This window comes from Pan troglodytes, chromosome 15 (assembly GCF_028858775.2).
Source record: "Pan troglodytes isolate AG18354 chromosome 15, NHGRI_mPanTro3-v2.0_pri, whole genome shotgun sequence".
NCBI lineage: Eukaryota > Metazoa > Chordata > Mammalia > Primates > Hominidae > Pan > Pan troglodytes.
Window position 1 is genome coordinate 69,070,646 of NC_072413.2, and position 22,235 is coordinate 69,092,880.

Consider the following 22,235-nt stretch of genomic DNA (forward strand, 5'->3'; position numbering starts at 1 on the left):
CAAAGTTAGAATAATTAAGCTAATTATTAGCCTGTATCATTGATTCTTCACCTTCAGCATGTATTAGAATCACCTGGAGAGTGATTGCTTGACCCCACCTCCAGAATTTGATTTCAGAGATCTGGAGTGGCCAGAGATTTGCATTTCTAACAAGTTTCCAGGTGATGTTGATACTGCTGGTCTTAGGACTATACTTTGAGAAGCACTGCCCTGGATTATTTTTTGGTAACTGAGATGCTACCAAGATTTTCTTTAGTATTACATAAGGTAATCAGTGATTATTATTTGGGCTTTCTTAGAGGGAGAAACAGAGGAGACTTAGCAGCTTCTTTCAATTGTAAGGCATGTAATTGTTAAAAAATAAAAAGGTTGAGGGGAAACAATATTTTATGAATATCAACTTGATTTTCACTATGTTTATAGTCACTAATAGGCTAACTCACCTGCCACTGATAGCCTGCTTGTCAAGTTATGGTCAAAAATAAGTAGTTAAGAAAAAAAAAAAGAAGTAAGTAGCTAATAGATAGAAATATTGTATTTTCAAGAGAGGGTAATATCAGTAATCTCAGTAAGTACTTTAAAATCTTTAGCTAAAATCCTAATATTTTATAATAGAGTCAGTTTTTTTTGTTTTATTTTGTTCCGTTATTATGAAATTTTAGATTTTATTTAAGGATTCCAAAGAAACTCCCCATACACATTCATGCTTCATTTCATACAGTTTTATTAAGTTTATTTTGAGGAGATAGAAATTATGTACTCTTTGAATTCTTTATCATTTCGCTATATTATTTAGATTTATGATTTGTTAAATACTTACATACCTTTCTGATAACTAATGTTTTTTGTTTTTTTAAAGCCTGTGGATGTGGACAAAGATTCATCCCTAGTGACTCTCTGTTATGGACTCTGTGTTCTGGGACGGAGAGCTTTGGGGACTGCATCCCATCATATGTCCAGGTAAAGAAGGCATTTCTGTTCTGAGGAAGAGAGCATGGGAAGCTGTATAACCTAAATCTAAAATCATTTTTCATGGACGCATGTATTCTATGCAATTTATTGTAAAGTCTTTTTAGGTTTTCTATTTCTATACATCATCTTCTTGAACATAGGTGAGCTGTCCTAACTGGTTAACAGAACTGGTTTTAAAAATTCACACGTGTGGGTAGCCACTGATAATGAGAATATAATGAATTTAAGACATTTTAAAATACAACCACCCCATGAATTTTGATTGGCCTCCTCCTGTTTACATCTATTTTTCTAATAAATTCATTTTCCATATTTCCTTGCAGTCTTTGTCCAGGGTATTTATACTTCTAATATAGTAATATATTAGATTTGGGGACTCTAAATCTAAACTGAATTTCCTAACATATACATCCAAATGAATCAGAATTAAGAAATACCACATATTTTGAATTTTTTTCTGTGATAACTACATGTTTTCCGTTAAGCTTTTCTTAGTTTATTTTCACTTATAGGCTCTTTGCCTGTTGTTTATTTTCATGGACTCACTATTACAGTGGTTTATAAATAAGGGTCCCAGGTCGGACAGGCCCTGTCTCTTGTGATTCTGGTTCAGGGTTCTGACATTAGTTCCTGGAATCTGTATTTTCAAAACACTCCCAGGTGATTCTGATGCACACGCAGATGTAAGAATCAGTGTCATGGAAGACCTTTGTCAAAACATGTGAACTTTTATCTCCAATCTTAACAGTAATTTAGAGTCATTCCTCTATGGATTGCATGCCCTATTTAAAGGAGATTTCCGTATTTCTTCAATTCGAGATGAATGGATCTTTGCTGACATGGAATTGCTAAGAAAAGTAGTAGTCCCTGGGATCCGTATGTCCATTAAACTTCATCAGGTAAGAAGATGAGATTTTTCTAATTCATTACTGGTGTTTACTGATCCTTCTTCACATGATTTCAGTATTAGTCCATTCTCACGCTGCTGTAAGGAATACCCGAGACTGGGTAATTTATAAAGGAAAGAGGTTTAATTGACTCACAGTTCCACAGGGGTGGGGAGGCCTCAGGAAACTTACAGTCATGGCTGAAGGGGAGGCAAACACATCCTTCTTCATATGGTGGCAACAAGGAGAAGTGCCAAGCAAAAGGGGGAGAACCCCTTATAAAGCCATCAGATCTCATGAGAACTCACTCGCTATCATGAGAACAGCAGCATGGGGGTAACTGCTCCCATGATTCAATTACCTCCCACCGGTTCCCTTCCAGGACACGTGGGGATTATGGGAACTATAATTCAAGATGAGATTTGGGTGAGGACACAACCACACCATATGAGCTTCCAAGTTATGTTTCTTAGGAACCTTTTGAGAAATATTCTGATCTGAATAAAAGAAAAATGTGACTTCATGACAAGATATATTAAATCTTTAAAACCTGAACCTATGTTTCTAATAGTAAATTTGAATATTAACATTAGAGAGTGACTGATACAGGCATGAAATGTGAAGAAAAAGAAAAATTATTTACAAGCTGTAAGTAAAGGTCCTTGGCCCCCATAATACTTATTTTGACTTCATATTATTGCAATTCCTGCCTATTCCCTGTATGAATATTAGCCAACTCTAAATATAGTGTGGTAACACTTCAGGAATGTTACAAGTGCTGCTGTTACTGAATGATGAATTTCATTCCATGTGTTACATAGAATAATAAGTGGTTAGGACAGACTTAGTCTTAGCTAAATATCTTAGTAGGGTAATAACATTAAAGTGAGGCCCCACAATGCATTTCTAAAGCCCTAGATGATTGCAAGAATATATTGTGAAATTAAGTACTGGCACTTGTTCCTCCATTCCACTGGACAGTAGTTATCAGATCTGATGATAGAGACCCTGTGATAAGACTCATTAAAGTGTATCTGCAGTGCTCAAATCTAATTGAATCTTTTGCCCCCAAATAAAAGGTGACTTACTCTTCAAGTCATTATAGTATAATCTAAAGTGTGGGAATTAAGTTAAAAACCTCACATTCTTTAGGAACATGACTAATAAAGGACACATTATTTGAAAATCTCTGTGAAAAATGGAATACTATTTGAGGATGATGCCCTGGGGAGGTATTAATTTGGGATCAAATAGAATTGTCCATCTTCAGACTAGTTTTAGAGTTTTGAGACAAAATTCAGTGCATTTCAAAAAAAGGTAATTCTTCAGATTAAAATGTTTTTAAAACTTAGACATTTCTGGAAAGGTACCAACTATGTATCTGCTTTATAAGAAATACTCTCTTTCATATAGCATAATTTTCTAAAAGCTTCTGACAAACTTCTTCAATTAATTCTAAATGTTATCACAGATATTTTATCTCAGCTTGTCCGAGACGAAACTGAGCACAGAATTAAAGCCTCTGATGCCTTGGGTGCCTGCCCCTAGTCTCTCCTTACAGGACTTTCTTGCCTGTTGCTGCCAGGTCTCTTTCCTTAAATATTCCTTTGGCTGTGGCATTATTGCCGATATCAGTGATTCTTTACTTTATATTCTGGCCCAACACACTTGGATATAGCACACTCCCATCATTAGCCTGGACTGACAACATTTATAAACAGGGAGGTGAGAATGTAGAATTGGAACCAAGAAGCCATGGAGGGCTGAGGGGAGGAGAGGAAGTGGAGAATGTAATGCAACCTGGAGAAGTTCCTTAATTCTGATATACCTTCTAGGAGGGTGGAGATTGACCTGTAAAGTCACAAACAACAGCCATATATTGATCGTCACTTTGAGCAAGACATTAGGTTGTCTATGAGGATCTCTCAGGCAGGAAAATCTAGATGTGTAAATCAGTACTCATCATTGCCAAAGTTCATGTGCTCATGAAAATCCATAAAAGTGAACAATAGGTTTATATACTAAAAGAAAGGATATATGCATCTACCTTACAACCCAACAATTCTACTTCTAGATGTTTACACAACAGAATTAAAGTACAATTGATTCTTGAACAACACAGGTTTGAACTGCATAGCTACATTTATACACAGATTTTTTCAGTAAATATATTGGAAACTTTTTTGGAAATTTGCAACAATTTGAAAAAGGTGAACTACAAAGCCTAGAAATACCAATAAAATAAGACAAACTTAGGTATGTCATGAATGCATAAAATATACACAGATACTAGTTTATTATTTGCTACCATAAAACACACAGAAATCTATTATAAAAAGTTAAAATTTATCAAAACTTACAAAAACACAGACTATACATGGCAACATCTGCAGTTGAAAGAAATGTAAACAAAGATGCAGTATTAAATCATAACTACATAAAGTCAACTGTGGTACATATTAATATTATATACTACAGTAATTTCGTAGTCACTTTCTGTTGCTATTGCAGTGAGCTCAAATGTTGGGAGTATGCTTAAAACGCCGTGTGGCACTGATCATCTCTGTGTGAGCAGTTCGCCTTTCCAGTAAATTGTGTATTTCAATAAAAAGTGATCTCTTGCAGTTCTTGTGTATTTCTTATTGTGTTTAGTGCAGTACCATAAACCTTAAATAACACCATGGGACCCATACAAAGTGCCACTAGTGATGCTGAAAGGGCCCCACGAAACAGAGAAAAGTCATGACATTAAAAGGAAAGGTTGAGTTGCTTGATATGTGCCGTAGATTGAGGTCTGCAACTGTGGTTGCCCACCATTCCGAGATAAGTGAATCCATCTTAAGGACAAGTGTGGAAAAAAAGAAAATTCGTGAAACTTCCACTGTTACTACACCAGCAGGTGGAAAACCTTGCGCATTTTACAAAATACCTTTTCATCTCATGTTGAAAATAATAGCTTTTATGTTGGATGCAGGATTGCTGTAAGAAAGGCATACCTATGAACACTAATGTTATTCAAGAAAAAGCGACATCATTATATGGCAGCTTAAAGCATAAGGAAGGTGAAGGACTTAAAGCTGGAGAATTTAATGCCAGCAAAGGATGGCTTGATAATTTTAGAAAGAGCTTTGGCTTTAAAAATGTCAAGATAACAGGAGAAGCAGCTTCTGCCAACCAAAAGGCAGCAGACAAGTTCCCAGATGCCATTAAGAAAATCATTGAGGAAAAAGGATATCTGCCTGAACAGATCTTTAATGCAGGTGAAAGTGCTCTATTCTGCAGCGGGGGTTGGGGGTGGGGAAGCCACAAAGGACATTTTTTTAGTAAGGAAGAGCACCAAGCACCAAAATTTAAGGCAGGGATGGGTAAGCTAAGTTTACTGTTTTGTGCAAATGCAGAGAGGGGTTTATGATCGGGACTGTCTTTACCTATAAAGCCGCTGACCCCTAAGCCTTGAGGGGAAAAGATAAACATCAACTGCTATTTTGATTGTACAACAAGGCCTAGACAAAGAGAACTCTTCCTGGTTTGGTTCCACCAATGCTTTGTCCCTGAAGTCAGGAAGTACCTTGCCAGTAAAGGACCTTCTTTTAAAGTTCTTTTGATATTGGACAATGCCTGTGGCCACCCAGAACTTCATGAGTTCAACACTGAAGGCGTGGAGGTGGTCTGCTTGCCTCCAGATAACATCTCTAATTCAGCCTCCAGATCAGGGTACGATAAAGACCTTTAAGACTCATTACACATGGTACTCAATGGAAAGGATTGTCAGTGCTATGGAAGAGAACCCTGATAGAACATCATGAAAGTCTAGAAAGATTACACCATTGAAGATGCCCTTGTTGTTACAGAAAAAGCCGTGAAAGCCATCAAATACAAAATAATAAATTTCTGCTGGAGAAAACTCCAGATGTTGCACATGACTTCACAGGATTTATGACAGAGCTAATCAAGGAAATCATGAGATTGTGGATATGGCAAAAAAAAAAAAGGGGGGGGGATGAAGGATTACAAGGTGTGGCTCTTGGACAAATTCAAGAGGTATTAAGCACCACACTAGAAGTATTAACAGAAGATAACTTGATGGAGATGAGTGCTTCCAAACCAGCGCCAGATGATGAGGAAGACAAGGAAGCAGTGCCAGAAAACAAGTTGACTTTACACAGTCTGGCAGAGTGATTCGGATTATTCAAGACTGATTTTGACTTCTTTTACAGTATGGACCCTTCTGTGATATGGGCACTAAAACTAAAGCATAAGGTAGAATAAGAATTGGTACTATATGGAAACATTCTTAAAGAAATGAAAAAGGAAAAATGTCAGAAAAGTACAATGTTTTTTGGTAAAGTTAAACCAAGTGTGCCTGCTTCTCTTCCCTCTCCTTCCACCTCCTCCACCTCTGAGACTGCAAGACCAACCCCTCCTCTTCCTCCTCCTCAGTCTGTTCCAAATGTGAGATGACAAAGATGAAGACCTTTATGATGATCCACTTCTACTTAATGAACAGTAAATATATTTTCTCTTCCTTATGATTTTCTTAATAACATTTTCTTTTCTCTAGCTTACATTATTTTAAGAATACAGTATATAATATATATAAAATACAAAATATGTGTTAATTGACTATGTTATTAGTAAGGCTTCTAGTCAACAGTAAGGTATTTGTAGTTAACATTTTTGGGGGAGTCAAAGGTTATTCATGGATTTTAGAGTGCATAGGGATAGGCACCCCAACCCCTGCATTGTTCCAGGGTCAACTCTATATGTCTACACAAAGACTTAAACACAAATGTTTACAGTGTTTTTATTGATAATAACCTCCAACTGGAAACTACTCAGATGTCCGTTAGCAGACAGGCGTACAAATTATGGTATATCCACACAACAGAATATTACTCAGCAATAAAAAGAAACTGATAACAAACAGTAGATCAGTGGTTACTTGAAGTTTAGAGAGTAAATGCCAGAGGCAGGAAGGAACTTTTTGAGGTGATGGAAATGCTCTATATCTAGATTGCAGTAGTGGTTACCTGGGTATGCACATTTGTCAAGATGCATCTAACTGTACACTTAAAATGGGTGCATTTTGTTGTAAATCATATTTCAAACTTGACTTTTAAGAAGATTCTGTTTCCAGAGAGCTGAAAATATAAAATTTCTATTAACCTTTGCCTTTCAGACATAGTCTTTGATGATGTACTTTTAGTACTTCATAGGTGTTTTTGAACTTTTTTCTTTATAGTTCTTTCCCCACCCCCTCCAACCTTATGGATTACATGTGCTTACTTTTTGGTAATTAAAACTGTTATGTTGGACGTGATGCCTCACGCCTGTAATCCCAGCACCGTTGGGAGGCCAAGGTGGGAGGATCTCTAGAGTCCAGGAGTTTGAGACCTGCCTGGTCAACATGGTGGGACTGCGTCTCTGCGAAAAAGAAACAGAAATATTAGCCAGGCAAGGTATCGCATGCCTTTAGTCCCAGCTACTTGGGAAGCTGAGACGGGAGATAATTTGAGTCCAAGAGTTTGAGGTTACAGTGAGCTATGATTGCATCACTGCACTCCAGCCTGAGCGACAGACCAAGACCTTGTCTCTAAAAAAAACCCCAATAAGAAACTGTTATGATCTGTGCAGTATTTACTATTGCATATTGTCCTACATGTACACAGTACTTTCATATGCATTAGATCACCACGACCCAGAAAGTTATTTTAATCCCAATTTTGTAGAAGATTAACCAAAACTCAGATGAAGCAAATTGCTTTTTTCATCTGTTCTCTTTCTGGTCCTCTATTTAATTGCTTTTGTAAAATATCTTTCCTCCTTATTTATTTTCCTTTATTAGTACTCTTTGAGGATTACATAGTTATTAGAACTAAAATAAACCAATCAAAATCCAAATGAGTTTACATATGATATGTGCTGAAAATTTTACAGTCTGTGATATCCTTGAGGAAGGAATAATTTCATATTAATTTTTATGTTCTCCTTGTTTGGTACAGTGGACTGTAAATGTTTATTTAATGAATGAGTTTCATTGTTCTAAAAAAATAGTGTATCCTGTGCATCTGCTTGTAACATCTCAAGTATATTTCTAAAATTCTTTTGAAAACTTTTACCAGTAAAACTGATAACATCTCTTGAATATTCTTAAAAATTAAACATTGCTCAATAATAAACATCTTTCCATCACTCCACATTATTGTACAGTATCCCCAAAAACCAATCGTTGCCAGTAATTTGATATCTCTTTTGTGATTTCTTCTAAGCACATACATTTTCATCTATATGTGTGATATGCTCCTTTTTAAAAATGTAATTTTGCTATATGAATTAATTGTAACATGCTATTTTTTTTCATTTAATATGACATGGACATCTTTCCAAATCACCACATACAGAGGCACCTCACAGTTTTCAATGTATGTAGAACTTTACATATTTATTCAACCATTTTAAAGCCAGTGAAAAGAGATATTTAAACAAGATGAAACATTTTCCACTTTGGGCATGCCTGATAATTTCCAGCTTTTTGTTCATTTTCTTAAGAATATGATTATTGGCCAGGCGTAGTAGCTTGTGCCTGTAATCCCAGCACTTTGGGAGGCTGAGGCAGGAGGATCGCTTGAGCTCGGGTGTTTGAGGTCACCCTGGGCAACATAGCAAGACCCTGTCTCTACAAAAAATTTTTTAGAAAATTAGATGGGCCGGGTGCAGTGGCTCACGCCTATAATCCCAACACTTTGGGAGGCTGAGATGGGCGGATCACGAGGTCAGGAGATCGCGACCATCCTGGCCAGCAAGGTGAAACCTGATCTCTACTAAAAATACAATAATTAGCTGGGCATGGCAGTGTGTGCCTGTAATCCCAGCTACTTGGGAGGCTGAGGCAGGAGAATCGCTTGAACTTGGGAGGCAGAGGTTGCAGTGAGCTGAGATTGCGCCACTGAACTCCAGCCTGGAGACAGAGCTAGACTCCGTCTCAAAAGAAAAAAAAAATGAGCTGGGCATGGGGGCGTGTGCCTGTACTTAGGAGGCTAAGGTGAGAGGATTGCTTGAGCAAAGGAGGTCAAGGTTGCAGTGAGCTATAATCACACCACTGCACTCCAGCTTGGGTGACAAAGTGAGATCCTGTCTCAAAAATTAAAAGGTAGAAAAATAAATTATTATGCTTGTATCTGGACTTTTATTTTTCACTCAAGTAATTGTAAAAATACTACTCTACAAAGATGGCATTCCTTTCCTAATAGAACTATTTACTAAAAGATAGCACATCATATGGCATCTGGCTCTCTGCTTGTATAGGAAAATGTGAACGCAGTATTTAAAAGAAAAATTAGGAGAGTTGGTGTATGATATACAGAAGTTAAGAACTGCTTATCAGTATATTATGAATGCTATCTTAGATCAAGTGGTCTAGAAACAGGTTAGAGTCCAAGATTCTTGTGAATTAATCAATTGAGGGTTGCACTCAAGAAATGTTGTAAAGAAGTGTTAGAAGGCGGATGGAAAAAGGGAAGTAGCTCAGTAAAATGTGTTTTAGCTGAATTCTAGCCTTAGCTGGGTTCTAGAAGAAGCTGTGGAGTTAGCAATATCTCCAAAAGTTATGCTATATACTTCCTTACTTCTCACCCCATACAGAGAAGGATGTACCTCCCCCCTCCTCCCCACCCTGCACCGGCATCTCCTACCCAGGCAGCTCCATTAGCTAAAGGCAATTCCTAGAAGAGAGGAACCTTCTAAGAATTATCCTAATTTGCTTAGGATAATGGCCTCTATCCACAGCCATATTGCTGCAAAAGGAAGTGACTTAACTCTTTTTTATGGCTGCGTAGTATTCCATGGTGTATACGTACCTCATTTCCTTTATCCAATTTACCATTGATGGGCACCTAGATTGATTCTGCATCTTTGCTATTGTGGATAGTGTTGCAATGAACGTAAGAATGTATGTGTATTTTTGGTAGAACAATTTATTTTCTTTTGGATTTATACCTAGTAATGGGATTGCTAAGTCAAATGGTAGTTCTGTTTCTTTGAGAAATCTCCAACTGCTTTCCACAGTGACTGAACTAACTTGCATTTCAACAGTGTATAAGCATTCCCTTTTCTCCTCAGCTTTGCCAGCATCTCTTGTTTTTTGACTTTTTAATAATAGTAATTCTGACTGGTGTGAGATGGTGGTTCTGATTTGGATTTCTTTGATGATTCGTGTTGTTGAGCATTTTTTCACACTTGTTTGCTCCTTGTATGTCTTATTTTGAGGAGCATCTGTTCTTATCTTTTGCCCACTTTTTAATGGGGTTGTTTTTTGCTTATTGAATTAAGTTATAGATTCTGGGTACTAGACCTTTGTTGGATGCATAGTTTGTGAATAGTTTCTCCCATCCTGTAGGTTGTCAGTTTACTCTGTTGACAACTTCTTTTCCTGTGTAGAAGCTCTTCAGTTTAATTAGGTCTCACTTGTCAGTTTTTGGTTTTGTTGCAATTGCTTTTAGGACTTAGTCATAAATTATTTCCCAAGGCTGATGTCCAACATGGTGTTTCCTAGATTTTCTTCTAGGATTCTTATATTTTAAGGTCTTACATTTAAATCTTTAATCCATTCCATCTTGAGTTAATATTTGTATATGGTGAAAGATAGGAGTCTGGTTTCATTCTTCTGCGTATGGCTAGCCAGCTACCCTAGCACCATTTATTGAATAGGGAGTCCTTTCTCCATTGCGTATTTTTTGACAAGTTTGTTGAAGCTCAGATGGCTGTAGGTGTACAGCTTTATTTCTGGGTTCTTCATTCTGTTCCATTGGTCTGTGTGTCTGTCTTTTACCAGTACCGTGCTATTTTGGTCACTGTAGCCTTATAATTTGAAGTCAGGTAATGTGATTCCTCTGGCTTTGTTCTTTTTACTTATAATTGTTTTGGCTGTTCAGGCTCTTTTTTTGCTTCTATAAAATTTTAGGAGTTTTTTCTAATTCTGTGAAAAAATACATTGGTAGCTTGATAGGAATGGCATCGAAGCTGTAGATTGCCTTGGGCAGTATGGCTGTTTTAACAGTATTGATTCATCCAGTCCATAAGCATGGAATGTTTTTCCATTTGTGTCATGTCTGATTTCCTTCAGCAGTGTTTTGTAGTTCTCTTTGTAGAGATCTTTGGCCTCCTTGGTTAGATGTATTCGTGTGTGTGTGTGTGTGTGTGTGAGAGAGAGAGAGAACATTGTAGATGGGATTGCATTATTGATTTGGTTTTCGGCTTGAATATTATTGGTTAATAGAAATGCTACTGATTTTAGTACGCTGATTTTGTATGCTGAAACTTGAAGTCATTTATCAGTTCCAGGAGCTTTTTGGCAGAGTCTTCTGGGTTCCCTAGGTATAGAATCATATCAGCAGCAAAGAGAGATACTTTGACTTCTTTTCCGATTTGGATGCCTTTTTTTCCCCGCTGCCTGATTGCTGTGGCTAGGATTTCTGGTACTGTGTTGAATAGGAGTGGTGAGAGTGGACATCCTTGTTTTGTTCTGGTTCTCAAGGGGGATGCTTCCAGCTTTTCCCCATTCAGTATGAGGGCTGTGGGTTTGTCATAGATGCTGCATCCTGGTGATTTTGGCATGTTGTATCTCTGTTTTCATTTATTTCAAATAATTTTTTTATTTCTGCTTTAACTTCATTTCTTTACGCAAAAGTCATTCACAAGAAAGTTGTTTAATTCCCATGTAATTGTGTGGTTTTCAGAGATCTTCTTGGTATTGATTTCCATTTTTATTCCACTGTGGTCCAAGAGTATGGTTACTATTATTTTGATTATTTTTTTTTTTTTGAGATGGAGTCTCACTTTGTTGCCCAGGCTGGAGTGCAGTGGCGTGATCTCGGCTCACTGCAAGCTTGGCCTCCTGGTTTCACGCCATTCTCCTGCCTCAGCCTCCCGATTAGCTGGGACTGCAGGCGCCCGCCACCACGTCTGGCTAATTTTTTTGGTTTCACCGTGTTAGCCAGGATGGTCTCGATCTCCTGACCTCGTGATCCGCCTGCCTTGGCTTCCCAAAGTCCTGGGATTACAGGCGTGAGCCACCACGCCCGGCCTATTTTGATTTTTTAATTTATTGAAACTTGCTTTATGGCCAGGCATGTGGTCAATCATAGGGTATGTTCTGTGTGCAGATAAAAATAATGTATAGTCTGTGGTTGATGGGTGGAGTATTCTGTAGATGTCTATTAGATCCAATTGGCCAAGTGTCAAACTTAAGTCCAGAGTTTCTTTGTTAGTTTTTTGCCTCAGTGATCTAACACTGCCAGTGGGGTATTGAAGTCCCCTACTATTACTATGTGGCTAAGTCTTTTTGTAGGCCAGTAAAACCTTGTTTTATGAATCTGGGTGCTCCAATGTTGGGTGCATATATATGTAGGACAGTTATGTCTTCTTGTTAAATTGAACTTTCTATCATTAGGTAATGACCTTTTGTTTCCATTTTTACTGTTGTTAAAGTCTATTTTATCTGATATAGGAATAGTGACCCCTGCTCTTTTTTGTTTGTTTGCATGATAAATCTTTCTCCAGCCCTTTACTTTGCACCTATGAGTGTCATTGCATGTGAGTTGGGTCTCTTGAAGAGACCAGACAAATGGATCTTTTTTTTTTAATCTACCTTGCAACTCTGTGTCTTTTAAGTGGGGTGTTTAGACCATTTACATTCAAGGTTAATATTGATATGTGAGGTTTTGGTCCTATTATGAAGTTGTTGGTCCTATCATGAAGGTCCTATCATGTATCATGAATGGTTGCTTCGTAGTTCTACTGTATGGTTGCTTTATAGGGTCTGTGGGCTGTGTTCTTAAGTGTGTTTTTGTGGTAGCAGGTATTATTTTTTTGTTTCCATGTTTAGAACTCCCTTAAGGATCTCTCGTAAGACTGGTTAAGTGGTAACAAACTTCCTTAGCACTTGCTTGTCTGGAAAAGATTTTATTTCTCTTTCACTTATGAAGCTGAGTTTGGCAGGATATGAAATTCTTGGTTGGAATTTCTTTAAGAATGCTGAAAACAGGCCCCAATCACTTCTGGCTTATAAAGTTTCTTCTGAGAAGTTTACTATTAACCTGATGGGGTTCCCTTTTTATGTGATCTGACCTTTTTCTCTAGCTGCCTTTAAGAATTTTTCTTTAGTGTTGACCTTGGACACCCTGGTGACTGTATGCCTGGTGATGTTCATTTTGTATAGTATCTCACAGCTGTTCTCAGATTTATTGTATCTGGATGTCCACCTTTCTAGCAAGATTAGGGAAATGCTCTTGAGTTATTCCCTCAAATATGTTTTTCAGGTTGTTTACTTTTCCACCTCCTCTCTCAGGAATGTCATTAATTGGTAAGTTTGGTTGCTTTACATAATCCCGTATTCCTCAAAGACTCTCCTCATTTCTTTTATTCTTTTTTCTTTATTTTGTCTGACTGAGTTATTCCAGAATACCAGTCTTCGAGGTCCAAAATCTTCTGCCTGGCATTTACTAACTTCCTACACTTAGGAAGCAATTAAGCCTCTTTAAGCTTCAGTTTTTAAACATGGAAAATGCAGGTATTATCAACTCAACCTACTTGACAAGATTGTTGTAAGATTCCAGTGAAATAATGTAGAACATTTTACATTATGAAGCATTATTTATGTATACAGTATTATCTCACATATCTCAACCCCCCAGCTAACAGGCTCTATCCTTAAGGATATTCCTTCTTACTCTCCCTCTTCTCCTTTCACATAGCACAAATTCTGGTCAGTTGACTTGAGTGCAAATGGATTACTTTACCGGGATACAGAAATTTGTCAACCTCCCAACTATAAATATGAAAGCAGCCTATCATATTTACATTTCTTTAATATACCATTTCAAAACCGCAGATTTGTGTTACAGTTATTTCAGTATATGTCCTGTCCCTGTTAATGTGTAGGTTTGTAATAGGGAGATACATTTCATATCTTCTTTGTTTTATCCATGCTGCCTGCCAGACAGTCTTGTACATGGTAGACACCGAATAACTATCAAATGAATAAGTAGTTATTAAGACCAAGATACTTTTCAGAGAAAACTTTACCAACTTCTCTAGGACTAGGACCCCAAATCTGTGCTCAGAGCTTCTAGCTTTGAGCTGTATCTTAACTAGGTGAGAGGCAGGATAAAGTGGTATATTAGAACCCATTTTAGAGATATGACTTTATGTGAAAAGTATCTAGTTAAGAAGAAACACAATATAGAGACCTTTTATATAGTTTTAGCCTTCCTTACCTAATAGTGACATAATCCTTCAACAGAAAAAAAAACATGAATAAAGATACGAAAAACCAACTTGAAAGAGAAAAACAAAACACATAAAAACCAGAAATGATGTTTATTCATCTAGAACTTAGAGGAGAGGGTTGGATTGAGGAATTTACAAAAATAGTATAGCAGTAATGAGCTACTTCCTAACCCGGTTATGACTGAGAATCTATAATTTATCTCTAATAATATTAACATGTGTTGAAATATTCATGATAAACCAGTTTTTAAGAACTTTCACTTAGTAACTGTAGAAGTTATCAGTTCTCTTATTTTCCTTTAAAAATTTATATATTATTTTTGTATTTAGGATCATTTTACTTCTCCAGATGAATATGATGACCCTACTGTGCTCTATGAAGCCATAGTATCTCATGAGAAGAACCTCGTAATAGCCCATGAAGGGGACCCTGCATGGCGGAGTGCAGTACTTGCCAACTCTCCCTCCTTGCTTGCTCTGCGGCATGTCATGGATGATGGCACCAATGAATATAAAATCATCATGCTCAACAGACGCTACCTGAGCTTCAGGGTCATTAAAGTAAGTGTTTGAGGTATTTATTTGTGTCCAAAACATAGAAGTTGAATAACTTGATCTAAAAATTTTTTTTTTTTGAGACAGAGTCTTACTTTGGGCCCAGGCTGGAATACAGTGGCATGATCATGGGCTTACTGCAGGCTCTCGACCTGCCTTTGCTCCACCTCAGCCTATCAAGAAGCTGGGACTACAGACATGCACCACCATGTCCGGCTAATTTTTGTGTTTTTTGTAGAGACAGGGTTTTGCAATGTTGCCCAGGCTGGTCTCACACTCCTGGCCTCAAGTGATCCACCCGACTCAGCCTCCCAAAGCTGTACAATTACAGGTGTGAGCCACCACGCCCAGCCTTGATGTAAACTTTTAAAAAGTAATTGAAAGTTTTTTCACAGAAAAAAAATGTGATGACCATATTACATTTGTCTTTCTTGTTTATGAGCACTTAATTTTACTTATTTTTTTTTAGTACTTTATTCTGTCCTCTGAAAGTTTCTCATGTGCCATAAAGCCTTAAAATTTTTGGTTATTTCAGTTTTGACAGTCTTTTATCCATTAAATGGCAGGTCTTATATATTTTATATATGCAATTTGGGCAGCATCTCTTTTTAAAAAGTCAGCACCATATTGCTAATATAATATGATTCTTAGGTTGCAAAATGATAGCATACCATGTACTTAATAAAGATCAGAAGTTAAATAGTTCATTCTAACTTTTGCTTGTTTGTTTTTTTAAACATCTCAGTGCTTTAAGAGGCTTAATTTCTGAAATTTTATTCTGATAGTTTATAGTTATTTTTTAAATTCACATTAATCGACCCACAAATGTCATAAACATTCTTTCAACCGTAAATATTTATCTCTCATTTCTATAAAAGATATCTATAGTCTTATTTATCAGTGCTTTGCCAAGTTAAAAAACTAAATTGACTTTATTTTACTTGATACTTTAAATACAGAGCATGAAGAAAGAGCTGTGTAGATACTTATTATTTAGCAACCTGCTAATGACAAAGGGAAATTGGCTACCTCCTATTTAAATGTGACCTCCTTATATTTGTTCCCTGCTTTCACAACTGGTTATCATAATATCTTTTGTATTCCTCCCATTTCTGCTCTTCTGTTTCTGTGAATTTTATTCTTGGCCCCTTAACCTAATTCCCTTGTGTTCTGGTTTTCAGGTGAATAAGGAATGTGTCCGAGGTCTTTGGGCAGGGCAACAGCAGGAGCTTGTTTTTCTACGTAACCGTAACCCAGAGAGAGGTAGCATCCAAAATGCAAAGCAAGCCCTGAGAAACATGATAAACTCATCTTGTGATCAACCTATTGGCTACCCAATCTTTGTCTCACCCCTGACAACTTCTTACTCTGACAGCCACGAACAGCTTAAAGACATTCTTGGGGGTCCTATCAGCTTGGGAAATATCAGGAACTTCATAGTGTCAACCTGGCACAGGTGAGCCAAGGGGTTATATTATTTAGTGCTGGTGTATTGCTGACCCTCTTAATCTAGGCAGTGTGCATCACCTGGGAAGCTTGTAGAAAAAATTACAGGTGCCATGGTACAATATGAACCCATTATTTCTGAACTTCAAGAAGTAGAATCTGAGCATTCTTATCTTCAAAATCTTATTAGATAAATCTGATGTATAACTGTGGTTAAGAACCATTGCTCCATTACTTGGTAGAATCTTGGAAAATTCCCTTTGTTTAATTTTTTTAACTTTCTATTGTATATTACCACTATTAGAATATTTGGATATTTGTTCTGTACAAACGGGAAGTTAAGAGAAAAACATAACATGCAAGTTGATTACTTTTTCTAGTTTACCATTCTGTTCCAACACTAGGGGGAGCACTCTGTACACATTGAAACTTAATGGCAATGCAGAGATACTACTGCCTTTTTAACAATACATTCTCACTCAGATCTGAAATCTACAGTGTTTTCAAATATTCACATGATTTTTTTTCTCTGTCTTTTGTCTAGTAAATTATGTCTGGTGTAGGAACATCATAGTTTGGATGATGAAGAAATATTGCAGAACATAAGGGTTGTTCAGATTCTTAAATATAGCTTAAGAAAACCAAATCTGGCAATTAAAGCAGCAAACTCTCAAATGTTCAATCTCCGCCCAAACAGAAGGCACAATATAAGTCAGGGGAGTGTTCAAAGAAATTTTCTTTCCAAAAAAGATCTAATATGCTGGAATTACCTTAAAGAGATTCTTTCCCCCTAAGAAAAATGGCATAGAGTGCCCAATTGTCCTCGTTTGCTTAGTCACTCTCCATTTTTTAAAAATAGGAAAAATGATTTCAGCACCTCTCTTCAAGTACACTATATTAACAGTATAAATAAATTAGGTTTTCAGGGGTTACATACTTCAGAGTCACTGAACAGACATTGGCACTGGTAAGAATTCTGCTTCCAGGCCCGGCGCTGTGGCTCACACTGGGTAATCCCAGCACTTTGGGAAGCTGAGGCGGGCAGATCATAAGGTCAAGAGATCGAGACCATCCTGGCTAACATGATGAAACCTCGTCTCTACTAAAAATACAAAATTAGCTGGACATGGTAGTGGGCGCCTGTAGTCCCAGCTACTCAGGAGGCTGAGGCAGGAAAATCGTTTGAACTTGGAGGTGGAGGTTGCAGTGAGCCGAGATTGCGCCACTGCACTCCAGCCTGGTGACAGCGAGACTCCGTCTCAAAAAAAAAAAAAATTCCATTTCCAGCTGTGATCTTAATGGTACAACTGAGTTATATACAGTTCTTTATTATGGTGCAGGACAGATAATAGAGCATATGAAAGATTTGAGGCAGTGAATATGACGGGTATAGTTCTTAAGCCACTCTTTGAAAACGTAATGAGTTTTTTTGTTCCTAATATTGATTGCACCATAAAGACTTTAAAAGGTGAACATTAGTAGCATTTGCAGTTCAGAATAGCTGGAAAAAGAATAAAATACCCATTTTGAAGTGATCTTGGAATAATGCTTCCTACTCTGGTATTTGTTCCTAGGCTTAGGAAAGGTTGCGGAGCTGGATGTAACAGTGGTGGCAATATTGAAGATTCTGATACTGGAGGTGGGACTTCCTGCACTGGTAACAATGCAACAACTGCCAACAATCCCCACAGCAACGTGACCCAGGGAAGCATTGGAAATCCTGGGCAGGGATCAGGAACTGGACTCCACCCACCTGTCACATCTTATCCTCCAACACTAGGTAATGTGAAACAAAGTTACATGTCTAATGTTAGCTTCTTAGCCATAGAGGCTGGTTAGTATATGTGTATAAAGAGGATTACATGTGGTCCACTTGGAAATTCAGAAATAGAATTTTTTTTTTTTTTGAGATGGAGTCTTGCTCTGGCTGGAGTGCAGTGGCACAATCTCGGCTCACTGCAAGCTCCGCCTCCCGGGTTCATGCCATTCTTCTGCCTCAGCCTCCCGAGTAGCTGGGACTAAGGCCCCTGCCACCACGCCCAGCTATTTTTTTGCGTTTTTAGTAGAGACAGGGTTTCACCATGTTAGCCAGGATGTTCTCGATCTCCTGACCTCATAGATCTGCCCGTCTCGGCCTCCCAAAGTGCTGGGATTACAGGCGTGAGCCACCACACCCAGCCCAGAAATATAATTTTTTTTATTCCAAGTTGTACATTATTCCATTTGTTCATATTATTTTATATACATAAATATATATTTTATATATTTGTATATATACTTTTAAAACTTGATAATTCAACATAAACATTTTAATATATTAAGGATTATTTGAAAATATAATTTTTATTTTTTTTATTATTTTTAATTTTTTGAGACAGAGTCTCACTCTGTTGCTCAGGCTGGAGTGCAGTGGTGCCATCTCGGCTCACTGCAAGCTCTGCCTCCTGGGTTCACACCATTCTCCTACCTCAGCCTCCCGAGTAGCTGGGACTACAGGTGCATGCCACGACGCCCAACTAATTTTTTTTTTGTATTTTTCGTAGAGACGAGGTTTCAGCCACGTTAGCCAGAATGGTCTCGATCTCCTGACCTTGTGATCCGCCCACCTTGGCCTCCCAAAGTGCTGAGATTACAGGCGTGAGCCACCACGCCCAGCTGAAAATATAATTTTTAAAGGCTAACAATATTTAACTATTATAATTAACTTCTCCCCTGTTGGACAATTACTTGGTTTTTCTTCTAACATAATGTTGTAATAGTCTTTGTATATGAGTCTTTATAATCATTTATTATTTTCATAGGTTAGAGACTTTAAAAATGAAATCACTAGGCCAAAGCTTATGAGAATAAGACTCTTGATATATAATGCCAAAAATCTTTCCAGAAAGGTTTTTTTTTTTTTTTTTAAACCAGTTGGTACTCTCACCAGTCCTATCAACCTTCCCAGTTTTGAAGATTGTCAGTTCCTGCCTCTGCTCCTTGCTTGCTCCAGGGGGTGCAGGAGAAGGGGTGGTCTTTAATTTTATTCTTTTAATTTGCATTACTCTGATACGTAAGAATGGAAGTTTTTAATGAATTTATCAGCAGCTCCTCTTTCTAAAGTGCCTAGTTACATCTTTTGCCTATTTTTCTATTTGGTTATCTTTTTCTTACTGATTTGTGTTTTATATTCTGGATTTGAGCTCTTTCAGTTTTCTGTACCACAAATATCTTTTCCCATTCTGTCCCTTGTCTTTTCATTCTCTTACTGTGAAGAGTTACTTGCCTTCTTCTGATGAGAAGTCCTTAGTTTTAGTGAGAACAACTTACTATTCATTTATTTTATCATTAGTACTTTTTATGTCCTAATTAAGAAAATTTTCCCTGTCCCTAGGACCTCAAAGTATGCTTTTATTAATTTCCCTTTGACATGAGATCTACAATCCACCTGGTGTGCAGAAGGAATCAGGTCTCAACTGTCTCCATACGGCTGGGCAGTTGATCCAGCCATATGAAGAAGTTGATCCTCTCCCCAACTGCCCCCCTGACTGCTTCACATGAATCAGATAAAGTTCTAAGACATTTACTTAAATGTAAAGACATTTATTAAATTTAAATATATATATTTTCAATGGGATTCAAGTGAAGAGACCTGATAGATCAACATTTTGGATGTTCAGAAATACGTATCTGAGATCTGTTTTCTTTTGTGGTTTTTGTAATTTTTTTTTTATTTGCTAAAGTTTTTTAAAGTTCAAATTCTGTGGCATATGAAAGACATAATGAATAATTAAATATTTTTTATTTAGGTGAAAACCTAAAACTTTCAGTGGTCTTTAAATGTACTTTTTGTTCTTACCTTGATTAGCTCTTTTTATTTTTAGGTAAAAAGTACATGTAGCTATGTTTTCAATGTAATTAATTTTACATTACTCTTATGAGTCAAGAAAAAGACAAGTCTGAAGAATCATATCAAGCCACTTGAAAAAGGATGCAGAAGAACCTGCTTTTCAGTGCCACTGATCATTCCGATTTAGTAGTGATCCCCAAATGTATATGAAAATTACAGCGTGGTATTCACTGTCTCTCTATAGACAGTGTAGCTTTTCCTTGGTAGAAGTTGAAAGGGCAGTAATACTATACTTTGAGAAATAGTAGTTATAGAGCTTGCCACATAGTAGGGCCTTAATAAATATTTCTTTTTAACTGGCAAAAATTATATATATTTATTGTATACAACATCATGTTTTGATATGTGAATATATTGTGAAATGATTAAATTAAGCTAGTTAACCTATCCATCACCTCATATACTTCTTTGTGATAAGAATGTTTTAGAGCTACTCAACAATTTTTAAGCATACAACACATTATTATTAACTCTAGTCCCCAGGCTGTACAGTAGACCTCCAGAGCTTGTTCCTCTTGACTCAGTGGAACTTTGTACCCTTTGACGAACACCTCCTCTTCCCCAGCCCCTGGCAACCACCATTCTACTCTCTGCTTCTGTGAGTTCGGGGTTTTCAGATTCCACAAGTGAGATCATGCAGTGTTTCTTAGTAAATCCTTCTGACTGTCTCATTTCCGTGAGATATTTCATTTCTGATATATTATGGAAGTATTCTTGTTATTTTAAAATACTTCTGTGAAACATATTTTAGGATTTATCCCAACCTTAAGTCCTGATATTTGCTGTAAAATATTTAATTATTAATTATGTCTTTCATATGCCACAGAATTTGAACTTTAAAAAACTTTAGCAAATAAAAAATATATTACAAAAACCACAAAAGAAAACAGATCTCAGATACGTATTTCTTTTTCTTAACTTTAAAAGTTTTAGGCATAAACATTAAGTTCTGTCAGTTCACCAATTAATTGCTTAGGGGAAAAAGTCTTAGAAACTGCAAAACAGAAGTATTGTGTCTGAGTCATTCTACTTTGAGTGAGTGCTGCTGTTTCTCCTCCTAGGCACTAGCCACAGCTCTCACTCTGTGCAGTCGGGCCTGGTCAGACAGTCTCCTGCCCGGGCCTCAGTAGCCAGCCAGTCTTCCTACTGCTATAGCAGCCGGCATTCATCCCTCCGGATGTCCACCACTGGGTTTGTGCCTTGTCGGCGCTCTTCTACTAGTCAGATATCGCTTCGAAACTTGCCATCATCCATCCAATCCCGACTGTCGATGGTGAACCAAATGGAACCCTCAGGTCAGAGCGGCCTGGCCTGTGTGCAGCACGGCCTGCCTTCCTCCAGCAGCTCCAGCCAAAGCATCCCAGCCTGCAAACATCACACTCTCGTGGGCTTTCTTGCGACAGAGGGAGGTCAGAGCAGTGCCACTGATGCACAGCCAGGCAACACCTTAAGTCCTGCCAACAATTCACACTCCAGAAAGGCAGAAGTGATTTACAGAGTCCAAGTAAGTAAGCCCAGAGGTGGTCTGGTGCTGTTTTTGTTACTTATTTGTTTTTATTTCTTATTTGTTGAATGAAGGACTGTTGTGAATACACACCTTATCTTAGTCTCAGGACTAGAATATTTTTGAATGTTGGGGAAAAATTTCTTCAAACTTAAAAACTGAAAGCAAACAGTTTTTGTGATGGTGATATATGTTCCTTGTTCAGCCACTGTCTCATGGACATTGCAGTGAGGTCTACCAGAGGGCTGAAAAGAATTCAAGATGTAGTTCTTAAGATTTTTTTTTATTCCATTATAGGAATTTAAAAAGTAATTCCTCTCTGTGAAAAGCATTTTGTTTGAGATTACATAATTTTTCATCATCAAGAAAAAAATGAATTGGAAATGTTTTTATTTACCATGTAGATTGTGGATCCCAGTCAAATTCTGGAAGGGATCAACCTGTCTAAAAGGAAAGAGCTACAGTGGCCTGATGAAGGAATCCGGTTAAAAGCTGGGAGAAATAGCTGGAAAGACTGGAGTCCGCAGGAGGGCATGGAAGGCCATGTAAGTTCTTTTATAAGCTGGCGGTCTGGGGCTCTGCCTTTTTTGAAGTCCGCCTCACTTGGATGCATGGTTCTAGCTGATTTATACTTAAACGTATAATTTTCAGACAAAATTGCTACTACTAATCCTAGGTAGGGGTAAGAGTTTGTGAG

The 22,235-nt window shown here is 37.4% G+C and overlaps 1 protein-coding gene across 10 annotated transcripts in view; it reads left to right on the forward strand.

Moving 5' to 3' along the window:
• The window catches only part of PCNX1 (pecanex 1), a 202,490-nt gene that overhangs the window by 179,845 nt on the left and 410 nt on the right, over positions 1-22,235 (forward strand). For all 10 annotated transcript variants that reach the window (XM_016926278.4, XM_016926280.4, XM_016926282.4 and 7 more), the window contains 7 exons: positions 860-960; positions 1,721-1,871; positions 14,475-14,705; positions 15,881-16,155; positions 17,720-17,925; positions 21,096-21,538; positions 21,943-22,083. In XM_016926278.4, the coding sequence (XP_016781767.1) occupies positions 860-960; positions 1,721-1,871; positions 14,475-14,705; positions 15,881-16,155; positions 17,720-17,925; positions 21,096-21,538; positions 21,943-22,083 (1,548 nt within the window). The remainder of the gene's footprint in view (positions 1-859; positions 961-1,720; positions 1,872-14,474; positions 14,706-15,880; positions 16,156-17,719; positions 17,926-21,095; positions 21,539-21,942; positions 22,084-22,235) is intronic.